A 24,813-nucleotide genomic window follows, 5' to 3' on the forward strand; every position below is an offset into this window, starting at 1 on the left:
GACTTTTATTTTGATAGTGTTTTGACCGTCTGTTACATTTCTTTGGGTTTCCTATTCCACTTGTTCCTGTTTCCTTCCTTAATTGATTGTCATCGGTCATGCTAGTTTCTGTATAAAAAGTCTCCGTAAATAGTTTCTCTTTCAAGTTTAGTTAACAGATTGTTTCGGATGAACTTAGTTTTTCATCTGCTTAAACTGCACTAAAATACTTAATTTCATTTTGCCTTACAATTCAAAATCATGCATAATATCATTTCTTTTTTTTCTTTTGATTGTGGGTCATAGTATGACCTCTATTACGGGATTCACCCTGTCAATCTAAGAAACTATGTGCAGGCTGCAATATCAGAAAAATCTTTAATCAGCTTGTACATCTTAATCAGCTGCTAATTAAATTACTTGATTTCTTATAACAAGGAACGGAAGATGACCTGTCAAAAGTTGAATCAAAGCATGACCCACAAGTTATTTTCGTTTAATTTGATTGAAAGCAAATCTAAAAGATGAATTCTAGAATTAAATAGAAGCAAAGCATGAGAGTAAAGAAAAAAACTAAGATAATTATATTTTCACACAGACAATACACGTCTCACAGGAACCATTTTGTCACATTTTGTTTATTTGTGTTTTAATTAACTAAGTTTATTAGATAAACTATCGCTCATGTAATTTAGCAGCAGGCTTTTTAAATCTCACCTACACAGATTGAAAATGTGCCTAATTTTCTTTGTTTCTTTTGCTGAGCAGTGAAACGATCTGGAGATTTTAAATCAAGGGGAGTGAAATTATTACCCGGAAAAGACAACACAAGTAAATTTTCAATAAGTAAGTGTGTTTCTTTCTCTCTGTATAATTAAATACAAACAGTCATTTGAAAAGTGTATTTTGAATGCATTTTTACAAATAAACAGTACCGAGTTATGTAGGGGTTGGCGATATGACAGTCTTATATCCCAAAATTAGTTGTTTTATTTCACGATAACAATATATATGACAATATAGTTATTTTTGCTTTAAGTAAGGGTTTTATGATATCAACATTTTTGAGACCACTGAAATTTCATAAATTTCAAAATCACAAAATACTAATACTAGCCTAACAATCATAAAAAAAACCTCTCAAGCTTAAAGAAGATAAGTAAACAGTCAATAACAAAATAAGATCAGACAAATTAATTACAAGCAATAGGACAAAAATCTATAATAGAACAAAGACACAAATGACATAGACCTACGGGAAAAACTTCAAGCACTAGAAATAAGAAATACTACTTAAACTGTATGTACAAAAATCACTGCATAGTATTCACTGGGTAAATTAATTATAGATTTATTACTATTAAAGTGTAAGAAATTAACTCAGTAATTGTATAAGGGAATTAATTATTATTATTAATTCAGGTTTTAGAGGACTAGGATCTGAAGAGCCTAATTCAACCTGATTCCAGATTTGTTATTTTACACTTTAAATCAAGGGTCGTCCAGCGAGCCGTTACCTCAGTATATTTTAACAAATGGAATATGTATTTTCCTGGCCACGGTCAACACAATTTTATAAGTAAGCTATTATAGTAATTATTATAAGTAAGCTACGAGCTAGGTAGCAAGGGATCTTTTTGGCAACAGTTTTAACCTTGAAATTATATGACACCAACATTGATTCTTTATAAATGAAACATGAATTTTATTGGCTATTCCAGATTACATCAAAACTAAGCTAAAACACACAAACATACACACACACACACACCCATGTACAGTTTCTTAGAATGAGAGTTGACGGAGTTTCATAGTTCTATCTTGTTTTCACGAGTGATTTCGATTCACCTGAGAGAATTCACAAAGCAGAGAATTTTAGCTTCTGTTTACTGCTTAAAGTAGCTCTACACCAGTTCAGCAGAGATAAGATTTTGCTCGTTTACTTGCGTTCTGCTTGGTTGACAGCTGAGAAGCTAAGTCATTCCTCGTGGCTACTGGATGGCTGCTGGAGGGAAATTCCTTTGCTGATTGGCTGTTGTGGTGACGTCGGAATGACGTTTGAATGAGTCCTTTTGGGAAAGCCCTCGTTGGGTTGGTTGGTTGCCGGGTTACAGAAGAGGCTTCAGCAGTCCTGCTAAAAGCCTGAGTTTGCAAGACTTTGCATTCTGCAGTTACGAAGCTTCAACTGAAGTGTTTGAGTTCTTAGGTGGTCTCGCTTGTGCGATGTTACGGCATGGGGGCGCTTTGTCGCGCTCACCAAGGTGAAAGCCAAAGTTCTTTTTAGTGAGAGAGCGAGCCTCGAGCAAGAGCGTTGTGTCCATTTTAAGCAGGCTGACCTTTGGTCCGCCCCACGACGCAATCTTCCAATCGGACGCATAGCCACGCCCTGTGTGGTTCTTTTTTTCATGCACAAGTCACATGCTCCGTGGGGCATATTTCTGGAAGTTTTAAATACCTTCTGATAAAAGTATTATCACCAGAGAATGATACATAATATAAAAGTTTCACTAACACCAATATTCGGCGAATAAGACCAGCTTTCACCCGATATTAAACTTCATATATCTTACATGCATATTAAATGCTTTGTCTGCTAAAATGAGTTATAAGGCATATTAAAATATCATGGTTTCAATAACACAACACACACATATATATATACGGCATAACACATGCAGTGGATACATTTTCACTACTTTTTAAACGATTTATCTTTTACAATCATCATGCAAGGTTCTGTTTCTTTTGTTGTAACATAAGGACGCGGGTCCGTTGGGGTTTCAGACAGGGCAGGAAGTAGGTGGTCACAAGACATGTGACAGTCATGCATAGATATCCCGTGCTTGCTGGCCCGAGGGCGTGATTAACATAGCCGCTTCCTGTGCATACATATAATAGTTATTTTCATTGGATCACGAGGCATCACGCGGTATTTTCAGTCCTCATACAAAAGATCTCTGTGGCAACTCTTGATTAAATTAATCCGGACCTCATGATGGCTGATATCAGTGTCCGTTCATATTTAGAAATCTCTACAAAAGTTACGAAAGTCATTCAGTCAATAGCAGTGAGAGATTTTCTCTCATTTGTCATTTGATTAAAGCAATAGTTCACCCAAAATTTTAAATTAGCCCATAATTTACTCACCCTCAAGCCATCCTAGGTGTATATGACTTTCTTCTTTCAGATGGATCCATTCGGAGTTATATAAAACATTGTCCTGGCACTTCCAAGCTTTATAATGACAGTGGGCGGGTGCTTCTGTTCAACAGTTCAAAAAGAAGTCCTATAAAGCGCATCTATCCGTAATAAAAAAAAGTGTCCCACACGGTTCCGTGGGGTGAATAAAGACCTCTTGTAGCGAATCGATACTTTTTTGTAAGAAAAATATCCATATTTAAAACATTATAAACTGTAATCTATAGCTTCCGTTAACTGTCGTATGCGCGTTCATTCCGGGCGGATGATGTAGGGCGTATGCATGGCACATGCGCTGGTGAGAAGTGACGAACGTGGAAGCAGAGAGGAGAGAACAGAACAAAACACTGGTCACGAATTAGAAGCACAAAACGAGGATTTGTAAAGAAAATTGTTGGAGGATTTCAATATAAACCAAGAGGAAACTGGTTTTCCTTTGCTAAAGTAAGGAAACTTTGCTTCCTTTTCTCCTGTAAACAAATGCTGATTTTCGTGAAATTAGCATATTTGCACTGGCGCGTGCGCTACGCATACATCCTACGTCATCCATGGAACGGCTTCCGCATACGACAGATAGCGCAAGCTACAGAAAACTGGTTATAACATTTTAAATATGGATATGTTTCTTACAAGAATGCATCGATTCGCTACAGGAGGTCTTTATTCACCCGTGTGATGCACTTTTTTATTATGGATGGATGCGCTTTATACGACTTCTTTTGAACTGTTGAACAGAAACAACTGCCCACTGCCATTATAAAGCTTGGAAGAGCCAGAACAATTTTTATATAACTCCGATTGAATCTGTCTGAAAGAAGAAAGTCATATACCCCTAGGATGCCATGAGGGTGAGTAAATCATGGGCCAATTTTCATTTTTGCGTGAACTATCCCTTTAACATTAATGACACAGACAGCACCAGGTTTAGGCTGCTGTCACTTTAAGACAGAATGCACTGATCTAATATGCTGACATGCATGCATTTTCTTTCTCAACTGTATACGTTCACTTAAGACATAAGCGACTGTGTGGATACTCGCAAATATGGGCATTTTGATACATAAGTGTGTGTTTGACCATTCAAGCCCAATGAGGCACCCAAAATAACTCAGTTCAGTAGGCCTACTCATGCTCTGTATTATAATATTAAAAGTGGCTTTATGTGCGCACTGTCTGAGAGATAGTTTGAGTGCACATAGCTACATTTTTGCTCATTATAATCACTTGTTTTTAAACCATAGTGATTAAAAAACATTCAAATGACAAGCTTTTGTGTTGGTGCAGCACGGAAATGTCACATGAGCGTAACTGCAATATAGATGATAGTCCAACATTTCTACCGGTATATCGCCCACCCCTAATATTATGTGATATGTCAAATGATTATATGGTACTTTAATTAACCATTATAGTAATGGTCGGTATGACCAAAAGCTTGTTTTGTACAGTATGAGACTCTAAATGCAGATTGCATGAACACATGAACTGTAAAAAAATATCTGTAGTTTTTACAAATATATTCCAAATAATTTTGGCAGCTGTGGTTGCCAGAATAATTTTGTAAAAATTACAGAAAAACTGCAAAAACATTTACAGAACAAACTGTAAATTTTACAGTATAAAACTGTATTTTACAAACAAGAAAATTTGAGTGTAAACTAGTACATTCAACAATGCACACTGCTACTAAAATCTGTTTTGTATCTTTAAAATAAATTGACAATCACCATAATAATGCAGGTGGCAAAAGAGACAGCAATATGAAGAATCAGTTCATCACAAGTAGCTTTTCCACAAGCTGAAGTATATACTAATATATAGAAGACACAGAGTCATTCATGCAAACACTAAACACCATCATGGTAACATACACAACACTTAAATAATGCAATAAACATTCATTAAACAACAGAAGATATAACATAAAACCCACATGTACATAACTTATAACAAACATGACAAAACTATTAAGAAACATGATTATTTATACAAAATACTTTCAAATGTGAAGTGTCACGCTGGGAATTCTGGGAATATCAGTTTACAGTTTTTGTACTGTAAATTATACGTTGATTTGTTCTTTTTTTACTTCTAAAAATTGTACAATTAACAATTTTACTGTAAAATTACATGAAATGTCTGGTTAGATCTTTTACAGTTTTTCCCTGTATATAGTACGGGAACTTACTGTTAACCTATTAACAATTTTTTTTTTGTCCATAGCATTTTTCCAATATTTTAGAGTTATTTATTAGTTATAAAAATTAAAACTAATTTTTTTAAAGTGTGCATATCACACAGATTTTGTTAAAGCGATAGTTCAGCCAAAAATTTAAATTTTGTAGTTTACTCACACTCTAGTTGTTCCAAAACTATACGATTTTCTTTCTTCTGTATGTTGGTAACCAAACAGTTGGTGGTAGCCATTGACTTCTATAGAACTTTTTTTGGAAGTCAACAGCTACCAGCAACTGTTTGGTTGCCAACATTTGTGCCAAAAAAATAAATAAATATCTATCTATATATATATATATATATATATATATATATATATATATATATATATATATATATATATGTATGTGTGTGTGTCAGACATACAGTTTTGGAACAACTTGAGGGTGAGTAAATGATTGCAGAATTTTCATTTTTGGGTGAACTATCCCTTTAACGTGTCAAATTACAAATTTTTTTGTGATAATATGTTAGGCAACCTTATTAAACAACCAATGTTTATTCGGGTCTCCCATAGAATACCATGGTTGTAGTCCCAAAAAAATATAGCTTTTTTGCAGTTTTTGTGTTTGTGTAACTCATTATGTAGGCTTGTTCAAGTAAAAACCAAGCAACTTTAAGATCTGCTCTCCAGTGCTGCTGCATGTCATGCGTAATTATGGCTGTTAATACTGTTGCTCTAATGTCATAAAAGCTCTTCGCTGCTTAATTTCTTTCTGATGTGCATCCCTGTTAATTGTTTAATATTCCGTAGATGTTATTCCGCCGGTGATTTCGCATCTACACCTTCAAAGCCTGTGATTCATAAAGCGTGAACAATGCCACATTTTTGTAATCCTCTCGTTTGCCATTTAGCAAATGGATCAAAGGAAATTAGAGCATCCAACGAAACAGAAATCTGCATTTTGATTAATTGAGCTTAGCTTGACTTAGAGGTCCCTCACCCACAGAAGCTCTTCGGAAGATAATGTCAAATCCACGAAGCGAGCGGCTTTAGAAGGCACACAGGTGGTGGGATTTCACTCCAACTGAGTTTAATTACTGACCATCCAAACCACCAGCCTAACCTGGATACAGACCCGAGCCACACGCTCCGGCAGATGCCCGATCGCTATCTATGGAAATGATTTGTGCATGCAGCGAAAGTGAACAAGTCCTTTTTTTTATGGCTTCATGTGCACCAGCGTCGTAATGAAATGCAGACTGATTTATTTCACCCTCGACAATGTAGCACTCCAAACACTTAATTACAACTGGATAGAATTTTTATGAGCCTCTATTTCACAGTGTCTGCATCATGCATTCAGAAATATGAGTTATGAGTGAATTATCGGGTCTTATTCAGGACCCCGGTCTGCTGACAAACACCCCTTTCTAAACGCTTCCCTTAAATTACCCACATAACGTCACCTCCTGTGGTAATTATCGTGCGCCAACACCTACTTATGGATGAGATATTGCGCCAAATTCTTTTTTGATTGAGGATGAAATTCGATGTCTGATAACCGAGGCTGTGTTATGTAGAGAAAGTGATCACAGGTGATGAAGGCTGATGGTTTCGTGTTGGCTTATGTCTCCATATGCTCTTTCTCCTCCCACAGTGAATGAAGGGATGGTCAAGCAGGTCTCCAACTTCTGCCCGGACCCCGGGGAACCAGAGAACGGCAAACGCAATGGCACCGATTACAGGTAGACAGGCTGTCCACACCAGACACATAGATGCAGTTTTGTTTCAAGAAAATGATGGGGACAGTTATGATGTCATGCAGTTGTGAGAGAATAGCTCAAGGATATTAATTAGGTCATGCACAAATAGTTTAATATGATCTTTTACAGCTTATAAACTGAAGTCTTTAATAGCTTCTTTTGCTCATTTACAAGTTGAAACCGAAATGTAAACAATAACATTGAAGAATCCAAAATAAATTAAACAAAAATTAGCATTTAATATGTTTTGACATACTTTGTTCTCATTACATTACATGTTTAATCTTATAGATTCTATTTTATTTGCTTAAATGTTATGTAAGAAAAATATTAATTTAAATATTTAATATGATACACATTTTTAATATTAATTAATTTATATTAAATCAGCAAAAAATTACACATTTAATGTAATATTTTCTTTTTTATTGTCTAAGATATGAATAATTTTTGCAAAATATTATGATTTATTTAGCTTTACTTTTTTATTTATTTTTTATAAATATAAATCAATATCATTTTTATTAAATTAGTGAAAAATAATATGACATTTTATCAATACATATGCAAATATATAATATTTTACTTGCTGAAATATCCCCCCCCCCTAAATATTTGTTTAGTAAAAATTATTGTATTATTTATTAAATATTAATTTAGCAAAAATACTCATGATGTTATTTTTTTCTTGTAGATATATAGTATATACAATATACAGTAAGTGATGAAATGAATATGCATTTAATTAGCTTTAACATTACACATTTAATTTTATATCTACTTTTTTATTTGCTTAAATATTAATATTTTGCAAACTATTAAGTTAAATATATCAATTGTATTAAATTAGCAAAAAAAACATTTAATGTTATATTTTATTAACATATATGTAAATGTATATTTTGCTTGCTTATATTAGTTTTTTTCTAAATATTTTTTTCTAAAAATTAAATTATTTGATATTAATTTTGCATAAATACCCATGATGTTATATGTTATGTTAAATTTTCTTAAATACATTTTTTTTAGCTGCATATTAATTTAGCAAATATAAATTTTTATGCATTTCATATTTTAGTTTTAATGCGTTACATTTTTCTAATTTGAATAGATTAAATCTTATTGTAAAGTATTACTGATACATATTGACACTGTGCAATTCTGATAACAGTGGCAATGACCATTCAACAAAACATAAAAAAGGAATAAATTACGTAAAGCTATTTTGCAAAGTGGGGACAAACCTGGCAATGGAAACAAAAAGTCATGGGAACATTTCCTCAAGGAACCCTATGCCAAGGTTTTTCAGTAGGAATGAAATCCCTGATTATATTCCTGCCTGACATTTGCTCTGACATGAGGCTGCGGCACGCAGCACTGATCAATCTGTCGGGACGCGTGGGAGGCGCTCGAGGAGAATTCCTTCATTGATTCCCTGGCTTACGTTTGTTCAGCATCAGTGCGACGGTTCATTTCACCTGTGACGGGGACCACGTGCTTCAGGGATCCAAGAGCATCACGTGCCAGAGGGTCGCTGAGGTGTTCGCGGCCTGGAGTGACCACAGACCCGTCTGTAAAGGTTAGACCATTGCCTTCAATAAACCCTCTGAGCAGGATTAGACCAGACATCTGATCTACTGATGTCCCGTGATCCTACAATCCAATACCATTGATTCTTGAGACTGATAACAGCTGAGTTTTAAAATAATATTTCACTCAGATATGAAAATTTACTTCCTGTTGTTCCAAACCTGTATTATTGCCTTCTACAAAAACCCATTTGTCATTAAACAAAAGTGGATAGTTATCCAATGGTGAACCAATGACGTCCAAACCTTGTGCATTTTCTAGTGCTTTTTTGTTCTTTTTGAAGCTTGAGAGTAAATTGCTTTTATTTCTTTTTATTATATAAAAAAGCAGCTTGGACAGCTCTTTTTTTGTAGACATGGTGAATAAATGCTGAAAAAATTTGTCTTTTTGAAGAATCTATTCATTTGTGACCCTAGACCACAAAACCAGTCATAAGGGTCAATTTTTCGAAATCTGAAAGCTGAATAAATAAGCTTTCCATTGATGTATGGTTTGTTAGGATTGGACAATATTTGGCCGAGTTACAACTATTTGAAAATCTGGAATCTGAGGGTGCAAAAAAAATCATAATATTGAGAAAATCGTCTTTAAAGTTGTCCAAATGAAGTTCTTAGCAATGCATATTACTATTCAAAAATTAAGTTTTAATATATTTACGGTAGGAAATTTACAAAATATCTTCATGGAACATGATCTTTACTTAATATCCTAATGATTTTTGTCATAAAAGAAAAATCAATAATTTTGACCCATACAATGTATTTTTGGCTATTGCTACAAATATACCCCAGCGACTTAAGACTGCTTTTGTGCTCCAGGGTCACGTTTAAAATTTACCTATGCAGAACTTCTGTCCACAAAACCTTTTTTGTGTGTATGTTAGTCTTCTCTAATTCATTACAAATGAGTTCTTCTCTGTATTTCACCGTTTTGCAGTGAAAACATGTGGGATGAACCTCTTGGGCCCTTCAGGAACGTTTACATCGCTTAATTTCCCCATCCAGTATGAGAGTAACTCGCAGTGTGTTTGGATTATCACCGCCAGTAACCCCAATAAGGTACAATGATTACACACATCGCTCCATATCTGACTCAAACCCAAAGCTTTTTATGAACATGTCAATATCTTATATCTTAAAATGACATATTTAATAAAAAAAAGTAATTCCAATGTGATTCCATCATTTTTTATTGGTTTACAATACTAACAGTAACTGTAGTAAATAGGGTGTTTTGTTATTTCAAACCATGGTCACTTTTAAAAAATGAATTTACAGTGATTACATTTGATTTACTTCTGTTTTCGAGATGCTTTTCTTTAGCGTTGCGCTGTTGGAAGCCTGCCTTTTCTATTTTATTTGCTTAAATATGAGTTTTATTATATACATATTAATTTAGAAAAAATATTAATTTAAATCTAAATGTACTATTAATTTAGCAAAGATATACACTTTTAATGTTATTTTCTGTTTTATCTAAATCAGATTTTTTTATGAAAACATCAATATCTTATACTTAAAAAATTACGTATTTAATAAACAAAAACAATAAATAAATAAATGAATAAATAAAAAAAAAGAACAGAGGATTTCAACACGATTCTATAATTTTTTACAAATTGTTTTACAATACTAACAGTAGCTGTAGGTGTTTTGGCATTTCAAATCATGGTCAACTTTTTAAATGCATTTACAGTCATATAATTATTTTAATATGAAATGTTTAAAAATATTAATTTAGCAAAAATAGTCATTAAAAAAGTAAACGTAATTTCCATTTAGCAAAATTTACAGATTTAATGAAATGTATATATATATATATATATATATATATATATATATATATATATATATATATATATATATAGTTTTTTTTATGAATGTCAATATCTCATATATCTAAAAATTTAATACAACATGTAGTTCCAAAACTATTCTCTTTTTTTTATTGTTTTACAATACTAACAATAGCTGTAGTAAATAGGCTGTTTTGATTTTTAAATATTTTTTTTTGCTTGTTAAAACCTGCTTTTGCGAGAGATTACTGATGAGGTATCAGTATCTACATTAGGACTGAAATCGCTCTCCTGACTCTTGTGCCCCGTTGTGCAAGATAGATTAGTCCTCATCAATAAAAACATCATCATCTTCTACAGCACCTCAGATAATGCAATTCCCATTTAAAAACACTGAAAAGATTCTTAACTATTATATGTATGAATGATATGCACTTTACATTAGTTTTTGTGAGTCAACAGTTTTTCTTTCCATTATCTCTTTCCGCAAATGGCACATTTCAGGTGTTGGTTTCAAAACTTTCATTTTTTTTCATTCCCATTTCATGCCAGGCCATTAACAACCAGCAAATAGCTGATTCGTGTCGTCAATTGCTGCTAAATCTGAGCTTTCCTCTGGTGAGAAATGCAAATGAGCCCTAACACACATGACATTATTACCTCATTTATCTTCGCCCGACGGAATTGCAAAGTTCAAATTTTATTGCGTTTTCCGCAGACCCATTATTAGAGACCCATGGGCAGCTCATTGGCATTATTATTGTGTTAACACAATAAATGAAGTTAATATATGAACTTAAGGAGACGAAGCAGGACTTTCTTATGGTTGCCTGATTGTGTTCATTAGTAAACCACTAATAATATCAGTGTAAGAGCTGTAAGAGATTTTTTTTTTTTGTGCATATGGATCTCCTGTAAGCTGTGCACACATGCAGTATATGGATGTTTCTTTAACAGCATGTGGTTGTTTATACATCATCTCAAAAGTACATTTGTACAATGTATATAATAAATGTACACTAATGTACATTTAAAATAAAATGCCATTTCTGTCACATCTCAAATAATGTACTTGGTTTTGAATACATTCTGATTTTTGTTACAAATTGTCTGACTCCTTTGTCTTGCCATAAAGCTAATTTCATAGCTATCATTTTATTTATAAATATGATTCTTTATATCATATGATAGTTTGAAAATGTTTATTGAAAAACGTTTATTGAAAAAATTGCTTTCATGCAGTACAGTGCATATTGTAATATTGAAGTGCTCTTTCAAATATTTCAGAAGTTTAGGGTTTTTAAAGACATTTATGCTTTTATTAATAATAAATTGATCAGAACTGGCTGCAAAAACATTTGATCATGTTACAAAAATATTCTTTTAAATACATAAAAAAATAAATGCTGTTGTTTTTAACTTTCTATTCATCAAAGAATCCTAAACTCCTAAAAAAAAAAAAAGATGATAATCAGAAATGTTTCTTGAGCAGCAAATCAGCATATTAATGATTTCTGAAGGATCACATGACACTGAAGACTGGAGAAATGATGCTGAAAATTGAGCTTTGCATCACAGGAATAAATTACATTTTAATTTAAAATAAATTCAAATGAAAGCAGTTATTTTAAATTGTAAAAATATTTGAGAATATTACTGTTTTACTGCATTTTTGATCAAATTAATGCAGCATTGGCCATCACATGATCACTGTTTTAAATTAATTTTGAAAATATATTCAGAGAGAAAATTGTCATTTAAAATGTGTATAATATTTCACAATACTGCTGTTTTTGATCAAGTAAAGGATCAAATAAATGCAGCCTTGGGGACATCTTTAAAAAACATTAAAAAAAAAATCATACTGACCCCAAACTTTAAAAAATGTAGTGTGGGCATATTGTAATGGTTTGTTCTTCATTCTTTGTTTAGATCAAAGTTTTATGACATATGTGCGAATTCATGTTTCTTTCATATTTTTTTTTCATCATATTTTAATATTTGAAAGTCTGGTTCTGGGACAACATGAAAGAGAAGTATTTGAAAAGCAGCAAGAAGGCATGGCGAAAACTTTCCAGGACTTTAATGTGACCTTCATTTATCAAAAAGAAGCCAAGTTGAAATCTGTTAGCGTTAATAAAAATCAACCCACGAGACAGAAGTGGCAGCCGTCACATATACCTTATGTGCGGGTTTCATTCCTCAGTGTGCCGTAAAAGTGCCAGAAGGCAAGTTTTCATGGTGTCTAACTAAATGTGAGCAGCGGCAGCTCCCCACTGTCTCCAAACGCACACCAGGGGGTGATTATGCAAACAGGACGTTGTTAATGTACAAGTGAGCGTTTGAAATCACACGGCACAAGCAGAGCACGTCTCTCGAATGTTTACTTGCGAACTTGAGCCGCTGATTGAAAGCACTCTCGGAAATTTGTTTTACCCTCAACATTCATTGGACTGTGCAAATGATTTGTTGGGTAATTGATGCATTGCCTCCGCTGAATTTTTCGGTTATAGCGCCTCGGTTCAATGGGGCCGCAGAGGGTACGAGCAAATGTGCTGAAATATACAGGCGACATATGCTGCAGCCGAGTGCTGGCCCCGGTGAGCTCATGAATATCATATTTATTGAGAATAGTGTGTATCATTTATATTTGATGATGTCTGAAGCGCTCTAGTACTGAGAAACTTAATTAAGGTGGTGTGGAATGCACACTACTCATTCTCTGTAACTGAGAGCATATGGAGAAATCCCTCCGGTCAAGGTGCTTCATTGACTCGAGTGGCGTTCCATTACAAAGACTTCTAACGCTAATTCAGTGATTTTGTTCCCATCGCAGGTTATTCAAATCAATTTCGAAGAGTTCGACTTGGAGCTGGGATATGATACGTTGACTGTCGGAGACGGTGGAGAGGTTGGCGACTCGAAAACAATCATACAAGTGTAAGATTCAGAGTTCTACTGAAGTTATGCTACAGTAGCATCTTCTGATTTCTCTCAACATGGGGACTGGAGAGCTGTCAATCAATAAATTGGAAAAAAAGTAACTTGCGTTACTTATTTGAAAAAGTAACTTAGATATTCTCTTGTAAATTAAAAAGTAATGCGTTACTTTACTAGTTACTTGACAAAAGTAATCTGATTACGTAACTTGCGTTACTTGTAATGCGTTACCCACAACACTGCTCATGAGTGTTTTCAGTATTGTACTGCAAAAACATTTCACATGTCTTGTTTTCCAGAAGCATCTTTAACTCAAGATAAATTTACTTGAGAAACTAAATATGCTTAGGATATGCAAAGTCTATTTAGAAATAAGAACTTAAGACCTTGATCTATATTTGTCCTTACATATCAGTTTATAAACCTCACTACATTTAATTAAATTCATGCTTGAAATAAGAACAATTTTTCAATGGAGTAAAAAAACTAATTTTATTCAAGGTGTTAATATCTTATGCAATCTGGTTTCTCAAATAAATGTATCTTGTTTTAAGAATGTTTGGAAAACATGTCAAAATGTCAAAGGTCTGTTGACTTGCAGCTAGCATATTTTATAGGGGCAGCATTGCCATTTTTCTCAAATATAATTTTTTCACTTACCATTTTCTTGCACCAACAAGTCACAATTTAGTTTTACATGACCAATTACCCTGCAAAAACATAATTGAAAGATGTAACAAATAAAAATCATAGCAAACAATCATAAAAGCGTAAGATTTCAATGTTATTCTGAAGTTGCATGCCATGAGTGTTTTCTGTAATGTACAGCAAATAAAAAATGAAATCCTCTGTCAGTATTTTATCTTGTTTTCCAGTTACAATATCCAACATCTTTAAATCAAGATAAATTTGCTTGAGAAACAAAATATGCTTAAGATATGCCAAGTCTATTTAGATGTAAGAAATGAAGACCTTGAACATTGAATAAAATTGTTTGTAAACTTTATTGAATTGTATTCATGCTTAAAACAAGAACTGTTTGCCAATAGAGTGAGAAAATAAACATAATTCAAGGTCTTAATATCTTATTCGATTTAGTTTCTCAAGTAAATATTTCTTCTTTTAAGGATATTTGTATATTTTAGCTGGAAAACAAGACAATGATTTTTTTGTAATCTTGAATAATTAACATTGACCATTAACTTGCAGCTGGAATATTTTATAGGGAACATTATGTCTCTTTTCTCACATTTTAATTTTTTTCCACAACGTTGTCTTGCACCAACAGGTTTTCAATTTAGTTTTACTAACCATTTACCATGCACAAACATTATTAAAATGTATAACAAATAAAATGTATAGCAGGCAATTCACACATGTGATTTGTGAATAAAATCATTTTATTTCAGACAGACAGAGAAAATGAAGTGCTGAAGTTAGACAAGTTGTGGCATGCCACTTGTTTCTGGTGTATATCTGCATACTACATTACATTTATTTTATTTTTGAATGAACAAAGAAAATCCAGATTTTTTTTCTCCCCCTCTTTTTATTTAAATTTTTTTATCTTGCATTTTGTTCAGCTTTACAGCAGTTATCCGTTTCAACAGCATGAAAGCCACAAAACCATAAAAACCGCACAGGCACAAATACTGTATTTTTCTCCCTCACAAACATGTTTTTCTGTCCACCTCCCCTCACCACCTCTTCTCGCCGTCAGCCGTATGTCTCCTGGTATCTTGGGCAGACACACTTGGTGAAGGTCTGTGCTGCTTTCTGGTGCATTTGCCTGGCTCTGTTCCAGCTGCGATCCATTGCGCGCTCACAGAGTGTTCCTCAAGGACAAAAGACACTCACTGCCAGAACACCAATACATACTGTAAAGCTCAATTAATGCCTTTCTTCGGGTCTGAGTTGGTCAAATTGGTCACGGTGTGTAATAGACATACAAATGATATAAGGAGCCCATATAAGCACAAATGAAAGAAAAAAAATCAGAATTTTATAGTATGTGTACGGTGCAACAGCAAAGAGCTTTTTTAAATTTTAGAGAAGCCAAGTTGTGATACCGAACAGGACCACATGGAGATGCCAAAAAAAAAACCTAAACCAATCGCCTGCTGACTGCATATATTATAAATGAACTTTTCCACGACATTCTAATTTATTGAGATGCACCTGTACTTTGATACTAGTCTAGTACTTTTTTGTAAGCTTTGTTTGTTGGTTTTAGAATATGTGCTATGGTAATACTATTTTTTTTTTCAATAAATACCATGGCTATTCTATGATATTGTTGGATATACACTACCATTTGAAATTTTTTTTTATTGGTCTTATGAAGTATTCTAATTTGTTGAGATAGTGAATTGGTGGGTTTTTGTTAAATGTGAGCCAAAATCATCACAATTAAAAGAATTAAAAGAACCAAACTACTTCAGTCTGTGTGCATTGAATTTATTTAATACACGAGTTTCACAATTTGAGTTGAATTACTGAAATAAATGAACTTTTCCATGACATTCTAATTTATTGAGATGCACCTGTACTTTGATACTAGTCTAGTACTTTTTTGTAAGCTTTGTTTGTTGGTTTTAGAATATGTGCTATGGTAATACTATTTTTTTTTCAATAAATACCATGGCTATTCTATGATATTGTTGGATATACACTACCATTTGGGGTCTTTAAAAAAATCAGTACTTTTATTTATTAAGGATGCATTAAATTGTAACAGTAGAGACTTTTACATTGTTACAGAATACTTCATATAAAGTCTGTTCTTTTGAACATTCTATTCATCAGAGAATCCTGAGAAAAAGTATCATAGTTTCCACAAAACAGCACAACAGTTTTCAACATTGATAATAATATTTGTTTTTTGAGCAGCAAATTGGCATATTAGAATGATTTCTGAAGATTATGTGACACTGAAGACTGGAGTAATGATGCTGAAAATTCAGCTTTGACTAACAGCAATAAATTACATTTTAAAATATATTCAAATATAAAACAGTTATTTTAAATCGTAATAATATTTCATAATATTACTGTTTTTTTTTGTTCAAATAAATGCAGCTATTGTGTGAGCCTAAGATATATTTTTTTTAATATTTAAAAAATGTTACCGACCCCTAACCTTTGAGTACCATAAAAATACCACTGTGTTATAAACATAGTAATTATTCAATACTATAGCATATATCAGAATACCATAGTATTGGCATTTGACAGCATTATTATAGCATGGTACCACCACCCTAGTGTTTTGTATTCTGAACTCACAGACGCTTATTTTCTTTTGTTCACTCTGCATGGACAGGTTAACGGGAAGTTTCGTCCCTGACCTCATCGTCAGTATGACCCATCAAATGTGGCTGCATTTGCAGTCTGATGAAAGTGTGGGCTCTATTGGCTTTAAGATCAACTATAAAGGTGAGTCTGTTCTCTGCCTCAGCTTCTTCAGAGTGCCCACATAAATCACTCTGCTGGCTCAAAAGCTTTACTGCTGTTTTTCTCCCTCTTCTCGTCTCTCTTGCCTACCTACAGAAATTGACAAGGGAAGTTGTGGGGATCCCGGCATCCCTCTGTATGGACTCCGAGAGGGCGGGGGCTTCTCCAACGGAGACGTGCTGCGCTTCGAGTGCCAGTTCGGATTCGAGCTCATTGGCGAACGAATGATTTCCTGTCAGAATAACAATCAGTGGTCTGCTAACATCCCCATCTGTATATGTGAGTGCTGCTAGACACTTCTCTATCATTATTTATGTGCTTCAAAGTCTAAATGTTTTTTTTTTTCTTTTCTTTTTGAAACATACAAAACAAAACATCTGAGCATTTTTTCCCTCTTATTCATGCAATGAAAGTTGAGGGTGATTTATACTGTCAAGCTCCAAAAAATAACCAAAAACGTGCTTCTACGTTTTCTGAATGAGGAATCACATTGCATGAAGAAGAGACTGAAATGCAAGCTGATGGAAACCAAGGTTATTGTAGGCAACCTCCCGCTCTCTCTCTCATGAAGCCAACAAGGAAGTGACTTAAACTGTAATTCGTCAAAAGGTTGGCTGCAAAAGGTAGTCAATCCCATAGACTCCCCATGTTAAAATGCCCAACTTTACAGCAGAAAAAAAACATATTTACAGCCTGGTTCAAAAAATTATTTTGGTCTATATAGCTCATTTTGCCCTTCATGACAACTATGAGGGGTGTGAATTTTTTTTATAACTCATCCGTTTAAATTATATTAAGCCTTAAAGTTCTGCATAATTAAGGGTGTGGCCACTTGAGTGACAGGTGGATTGCCGCTGCTGTCGCCACCGTCGAGCTAGGTGGGCGTGGCTTCAGCAACCTGCTCCCGCCTCTTTGCCCATTTTTGATTATCCGGGAGTGACGCGCAGTGACGCGCTGCTAAGATGGCGACGGCCGCCTCCGCCCACTTTTGAGCTTCAAAAACACTCTTCAGAAATCTACGGGTGACGTCATGGACACTACGTCCATGTTTTTATACAGTCTATGATATATATATATATATATATAAATTATAAAAACAATACATTTACTAAAAGTTTAAAATTGAAATGAAATAAAATATAAAAATGAAAACTACTTCAAAATATTAATAAAAACTATAGTAGTATCTCATTGATTGGGCAATTTCCTTTTTCTTTCTCTCAGATTGGAAGCTTTTTAAGTGCTAATGCAACAAAATTAAGAGCAAAGGATGAGCATTAAGTGTGTAATTGATGCTTTATGTATTTCATCATACTCATGCTGCCACAGAGAATGATGGGAAATGTTGTCTTATCATGGAGCGAGGAACAGATTTTTTAAAAGTCGGAGCGTCGTGGTTTTCACTCGCTCCACTGCCGCTCCATCACCAGCACAATTCATGCCAACTGCATATTTACCAAGAATTCACGTTAAACATATTTAGCTATAGCTTTATACAGATGGATCACTTAAATCAGAAAGAATGTGAAGGTTATGATGACGGCAATGGACATCAGCGGGAAGTTAGTTCTCAAGGACTTTGTTTGTTCCTTCTAGATACTGAATATTTTCGTGTGAAAGCGTGATTTAAACACATATTCGTTATATATACGTTACAACACTTATTCACACGCAATGCTCTCTCAATAATGCATTCAAGCAAATGTAATCTTACAGTGCTACTTCATCTGTATCCAATTTCGAATGAGCAGAAATCTGTAAGAAATGCAGCGATCCGTATATAAAATAACGATACTATTTTTCATCCTTCACAAACAAAATTTGCACAGCAAAAAGCAGCAATGATAGATATTTTTTAATGCTGACAACCATGTAATAAGCTTGGCATGTGGCAGGAAAAAAGTTTGCACACTAGTGTTACAATAAGCCACTTTGAAACTACTCTCCTTGTATTTTCTTTTCTTTTAATACATGTTATGAACAGAACTTCTGTGATATTTCAAAACATACTGAAATACTTTAAATTAGCCGTAAATTTCCTCAGGGAGCGAAGATGGAGCGGTGTTTGTGATATCAGTGAGCGAGGAGCTGGAAATGGTGAACCCGGAGCGGAGTGATTATTGAATGGTTGGAGCACGGAGGGGAAATTGTTGCCGCTCCACTCACATACTCTGATACAAGCTAAATTATGCGGTTAACACTCACAATTAAAACTTTACAATACCTTTTAAAAGGTGGACGAATCTACCATGTATCATGTTTTTGACACTACCATTATGAATGCCGTGGTATTTTTTACATGACTGTTCAAAATCAGCCAATCAATTAATCAAACTTTATTTATAAAGCACTTTAAAACAACCCAAGTGGACCAAAGTGCTGTACAGAAGTTTGAGGTCGTTAAAAATAATAATAAAAAAAATGTTTTTTTTTTTTTATTGTTATTCTCTCCAATTGTTATTCTTTTACAGTAAAACAACATTGTTGTGAAATATTAAGATTTAAAATGTGTTTTCTATTTGAATATATTTGAAATATAATTTATGCCCGTGATCAAAGCTGAATTTTCAGCATCATAACTCCAGTCTTCAGTTTCACATGATGCTACAGAAATCATTCTAATATGCTGATTTACTGCTCAAGAAACGTAATTGTCAATTCTGAAAACATTTGAGCTGTTTAATATCTTTGTGGAAACCAGAGATTTTTGATTAATATAAAGTTGAAAAGAACAGCCTTTATTTGTAATAGAAATATTTTGTAACATTATAGCTGCCTTTACTGTCACATATGATAAATGTGATGTATCTTTGCTGAAAAAAAGTATTAATTTCTTTCAAAAAAAACAACAACAACAAAAAAACGGTAGTGTACAATTTGTTTTCTGGATATGCACCACTAACAAGTCCATGATATATTATATATCAAAGTTAAAGAAAATAAAAAATAATATAGCCCAAAGGTAATCCAGAGTTAAATATTGCTAATCATGACATTTTTGCCATTATACTGTAAATACAATCATTCTGACAAGACTTGAAAGCCAGCACAAGTCCTTCTAGAAAGTTCATAAGAGCTTGGAAGTCATAATTACTGTGTGAAGTGCATTTAAGTGATCATAACATGGACATGTCGCCAATTCATGTTGCCATGATGTAATTTCCCTGCCAACTGCGGCTAAGATGTATGGGAAATACTAACGTTTAGCTCTCTTCAGGTACATTAGGCCTTGTGAGTTCAGGAAGTAATTTAAGACCACAGTTCTCCATCCATCCTCACAAGCTCATTATGAAGATGAGCGCTGCTGACCCTTTGAATCTCTCCGAGTCGGTGAGACACACGTCTAAATGAAATGATGTCAATAGGTCGGACTAATTAAAACTGTGTTTTATGTCGGTGTGTGTAAACAAAACAACCGCTGCGCCGTTAAATATAGTTAACAGACTCGAAAGGACAACTGCGCTCTGGCAGATGATAAGATGACAATTCTCTGAGAGCCTGACAAGCAAACAGCACCAAAGAGCAATACCGTTTCAAGAGATTTAAAATTCCCAGTGTGCCCTGCAGTACAGTTTAATTCAATTACTGCTTCCAATACAATGCAATAATCCCTCAAGGAAACAGGTGCAGCATTCTTTCTATCTCTGCTGTCACCTGTCAGCGTGTTAGTTATTGCTTAAGGCAAGACACTGCAGGTGAATAGGGTAAACATTTTAACTTACAGATATCACCATACTTCTCCCACTTGATTAAGACAATTGTTTTGTGTTGTAAGTTCTGAATTTTAAAAAAATATATGCATATGAGGCATTATCTAATTAAATATGCACTAATTTGCATACACATTTCAGAACAGAAATCTTAATATTGGGTAAAGCCAGGTTCTTGTTTTTTGTTGACATATTGGAGTTGAAGGTTACAGAGGCTCTCTTATTCATTCCATGAATCAGAAAATACTGTCAGTAGCCAAAACAAAAAACAAAATGCATAAAATGTTCTATAAATCTGGCAAATTATATGTGAACAAAACCCTCTCTGTAAAATGTATCAGAATATAGATAGGAATAAAACCAGAAAGATTGGTTTAAGTACCATTAAAACAGATTTCTATCACGCTGCATGAGAGAAAAAAAAAACGAATATTGCGAAAACAGCTTTCAAAGATATGTATTGTAAAGGAAATGTATAGGTGCAAAATATATAATACATGTATGTATAAATATAAATATAAATGTTTAGTATTATATACTGTTATAATATGTATTATTATTATATTTATTATTATATTTTATTACATTTTCACTTTTTAATTTTATATATATATATATATGTGTGTGTGTATATGTATATATATATATATATATATATATATATGTATATGTGGTTCTCTTTGGTATATTATTCCTTCAGTTAGTTTCAAAGGCAACATCTCTAATAAAAAAAACTTTTTTTTTTAGTATACTTTATCTGTTATTAATATTTTGCATTATTTCATATTTATTTCAATCACCAAATGGAGACTAAATGGAGATTTCTGGCTCATTGCATGGGAAAAAAACATTATGAGAATGATATGGAATATCATAATTGAAATCTACAGACGCAAAGAGAAAACGTGTAATAAAACTAACACTAAAATGTACAGTTTGGATGTTTTCTTTCCACTAGTCTGAAAAAAAGAAATGTTATGAAAGCAAATCAGCCCAAAATATCTAAATTGGCCAGTGCATGAAAAAAAAACTGGTTTTGCCTGTAGTGTCTTGCCTTAACTTGCAGCTAAGAGATTTTAGCCAAATTTGATGCCTTTAAAATGAATTTAGATTAGTCTTTGCTGCTTTTGACCTTCATGTATCTGATCAGCATCTCCTCCCTCTCTTAGTTCCCTGTATGTCCAACTTCACGGCTGCCGTGGGAACGGTTCTGTCTCCAGACTATCCGGAAGGTTATGGCAACAACCTCAACTGCGTCTGGCTGATCATGGCCGAACCAGGCAGCCGCATCCATTTGGCCTTCAATGATTTTGACCTGGAGCCTCCCTACGACTTCCTGACTGTTAGGGACGGAGAGCTGGTGGATGCTGTGGTGTTGGGACGCTTCTCTGGGGCAGAAGTGCCGTCGCACCTCACCAGCAACTCCAACATCCTCCAGCTGGAGTTTCAGGCTGACCACTCCATGTCCGGTCGAGGATTCAACATCACATACAGCAGTGAGTGCTTCTCTTTGGTTTTCACATAGAGATTAAGATTGTGTTCTGAATAAACACAGTAAAAACAGTAATAATGTGCAATATTTTTACAATTAAAAATATGATTTTTAATAGGTTTAGTAAACAATAAACACACACACGCACGCATTTATATATATATATATATTGTGTGTGTGTTTATTTTAGGCTGCTCTAAACTAAAAAGAGTAAAGAAAAGCTTGGATAAAAGGATTAATACTCTTAAAAATGTAGTGTTTGCTAACAACATCTTTGGCATGCGAAGCATTGTCTTTAATCAGATTCCGAACAGTCGTCAAGTAAGACATATGGAAGGACATATTTTCCTTGATTTAATTCATAAGCCATTTATCCACCAGCATCAAGCAACTTAATCCTGTTCGCTGAACATCACACCATTAGCTCAGCTAAAATAATCCTCAAATGCTTGTGCGATGACATACAGGACCCTAGTGTTTACCCACAATCCTCTGTTTCCTACAGTGTGATATTCCATTATGCATTCGCTCTTTCCTTTCCATTTCATTAAGTAAGTCACGTTGCAAGTAACAAGCTCTTTGCTTTGATGTTATTTGTTCAGCGTTTGGACACAATGAGTGCCCAGATCCCGGAGTGCCTATGAATGCCAAGCGCTTTGGTAATAATTTCCAGCTGGGAAGCTCCATCTCAGTGGTGTGTGAGGAGGGCTTCATAAAGACACAAGGCTCAGATACTATTGTGTGTGAACTGGAGGCGGGAAAGGTGATGTGGAGTGGTTTGATCCCCAAATGTGAAGGTAGGTTTCAAAAGTGTTTGTGTCCTCTAATCTTTTCTGTGGAATTAAAGTTATCAAATGGCCTTTGAGTAGCCTTTGGATGTTTTTTTTGGAAATATCTACATTTAAATAAAATTCAAATTATCATCCCTTGAACTCGTAGAAAAGTGGTTTAGTTCCACTTATTATCTGAGTTGTTCTATCAACAGTACAAAAGACAGGAAAATTGTGAAAAACATTCAGTAAACACTGAATGAGAAAATATTACTTACCTGCACCTGCATCAAACAAGAGTTTGTATGTTACACTGATTTCACCTCGGGTGAAGGATAGTCTTAACTAAGTTAAGTGGAGTGCCTAAAACAGCTGATTGGGTGGTCTTAGCTGGTTTATGATTGGAATAACTTATTTGGCCAGATAAAAAAATTGGTTGAAAACCTTTTAAAACCAGCCTGCTAAACTAGCTATTACAAAGTTTGACCAGCTAAGATCAGCCAGCTAACTTGGGCTGGTTTTACCTTTTTTTGACAGCCGAGATGCCCTTTATCATGGTAAAATTACTGTAAGACATGGCCACTGCTTAAAGTCTTATGGATGAGTTAGTAGTTTGCATGACCACACAGTCAAATGGTGTGTTCAAGTAATGTCTGAAGATCATATTTAGGAGTTGAATGCACATGAACGCCTCCACAATGTTGCAATATCGAGTGGGAAACGCAGAATATTTTTAAGCCATGAGTTTCCAAGTTGGGGGCATATCAGTGATAAAATATGAGGGGTGCAATAGATTCAGTGTCTGTATTGAAATGGTAAATTTGTTGAAATTATTGCAATTATTATTTTTGCTAGTTCATTTACAATAAAACTAGCTAAGATGCATGTGCAATATTCCACAATATTGTACAATTATGTATATATAACACTTGAATTTACAGCACCTTTATATATTGAATAAAAACAAAGCAAAAACACACTGATGCATATTCTTTATTCATCATTTTGTATTCATCATCTTTTAGGGATCTTTTTTTTTTTTTAATGTGCTTTTTATTTTTATTTATTTTTTCTAGAAAAGGTACATCGCCATCTTCCTCTATCCAAAGTGATCTGGAAACACCTGCTGTTCTAATTGCGACTTCTTAACTCGTACTTAATACGATCTTCCCAGGAGGACTTGAATGCACCAAAACATTGGCATCTGTACCTTTTTGATTAAAGATGCTATAAGCAGCCATTTTTTTTATTTCCACCCTTTTATTTACTTAAATCATACAGTTTTTTTTCATAACCGCTCTACTAACAAATCAAGAGTAAAATTCTCCAGAGACCCTCAAAAAAGTGTCAAGTTTATGGCTAGTTACCATATGCAGCTGTTGTAGAGATGAATGGGAATGCTAAAAGTTTGCAGTTAGCTTTCTCTATGCTAACAGCTAACAGACAGCTTTCATCATGTTTTAAAACTTCTTTGCCAAACCGGATCTGTAAAGCAATTGACATGCAGAAAGCCAATTAAGGCTAGTGTTTTCAACAGGGATGCTCTTTACCATAGCAAAATCAATGTAAGACAGCCACTGCTTCATGCCTAAGGGATGAGTTAGTGGGAAATACAATGGCCTTGCGAAAGTATGACCAGTAGTTATACATTTTTTGACATAGTCAAACATTGGCATCTGCACCTTATTGATTAATGATGCAATAAGCAGCCATTTTGCTAACTTCCGCCTTTTTGTTTACATAAATAACATATAGTCTCGCTGTAAAATCCGGCTCCACAAAGAAAATTTTCTAAAGACCCTCGACAGTGTAAAGTTGGCCAGAGTTATACAACTAGCACAGAGATGAATGGTAATTAGCAATTGGTTTTCTTTATGCTAACAGATATAACAGACAGCTTTCTTCAAGTATCAAAACTTCCTTTTGCAAAACTGAATCTGAGAA

At 34.0% G+C, this 24,813-nt stretch overlaps 1 protein-coding gene across 1 annotated transcript in view; it reads left to right on the forward strand.

Annotated features, from left to right (window-relative positions):
• LOC107592166 (CUB and sushi domain-containing protein 3-like) overlaps positions 1-24,813 on the forward strand; it is a 223,387-nt gene that overhangs the window by 3,658 nt on the left and 194,916 nt on the right. Inside the window, exons 2-10 of the mRNA XM_016281569.1 lie at positions 748-825; positions 7,014-7,101; positions 8,574-8,698; positions 9,646-9,767; positions 13,341-13,444; positions 16,767-16,879; positions 16,994-17,176; positions 21,777-22,103; positions 22,702-22,896. Of these exons, the coding sequence (XP_016137055.1) occupies positions 748-825; positions 7,014-7,101; positions 8,574-8,698; positions 9,646-9,767; positions 13,341-13,444; positions 16,767-16,879; positions 16,994-17,176; positions 21,777-22,103; positions 22,702-22,896 (1,335 nt within the window). The remainder of the gene's footprint in view (positions 1-747; positions 826-7,013; positions 7,102-8,573; positions 8,699-9,645; positions 9,768-13,340; positions 13,445-16,766; positions 16,880-16,993; positions 17,177-21,776; positions 22,104-22,701; positions 22,897-24,813) is intronic.

This window comes from Sinocyclocheilus grahami, unplaced genomic scaffold (assembly GCF_001515645.1).
Source record: "Sinocyclocheilus grahami isolate Dianchi unplaced genomic scaffold, SAMN03320097.WGS_v1.1 scaffold150.1, whole genome shotgun sequence".
Lineage (NCBI taxonomy): Eukaryota > Metazoa > Chordata > Actinopteri > Cypriniformes > Cyprinidae > Sinocyclocheilus > Sinocyclocheilus grahami.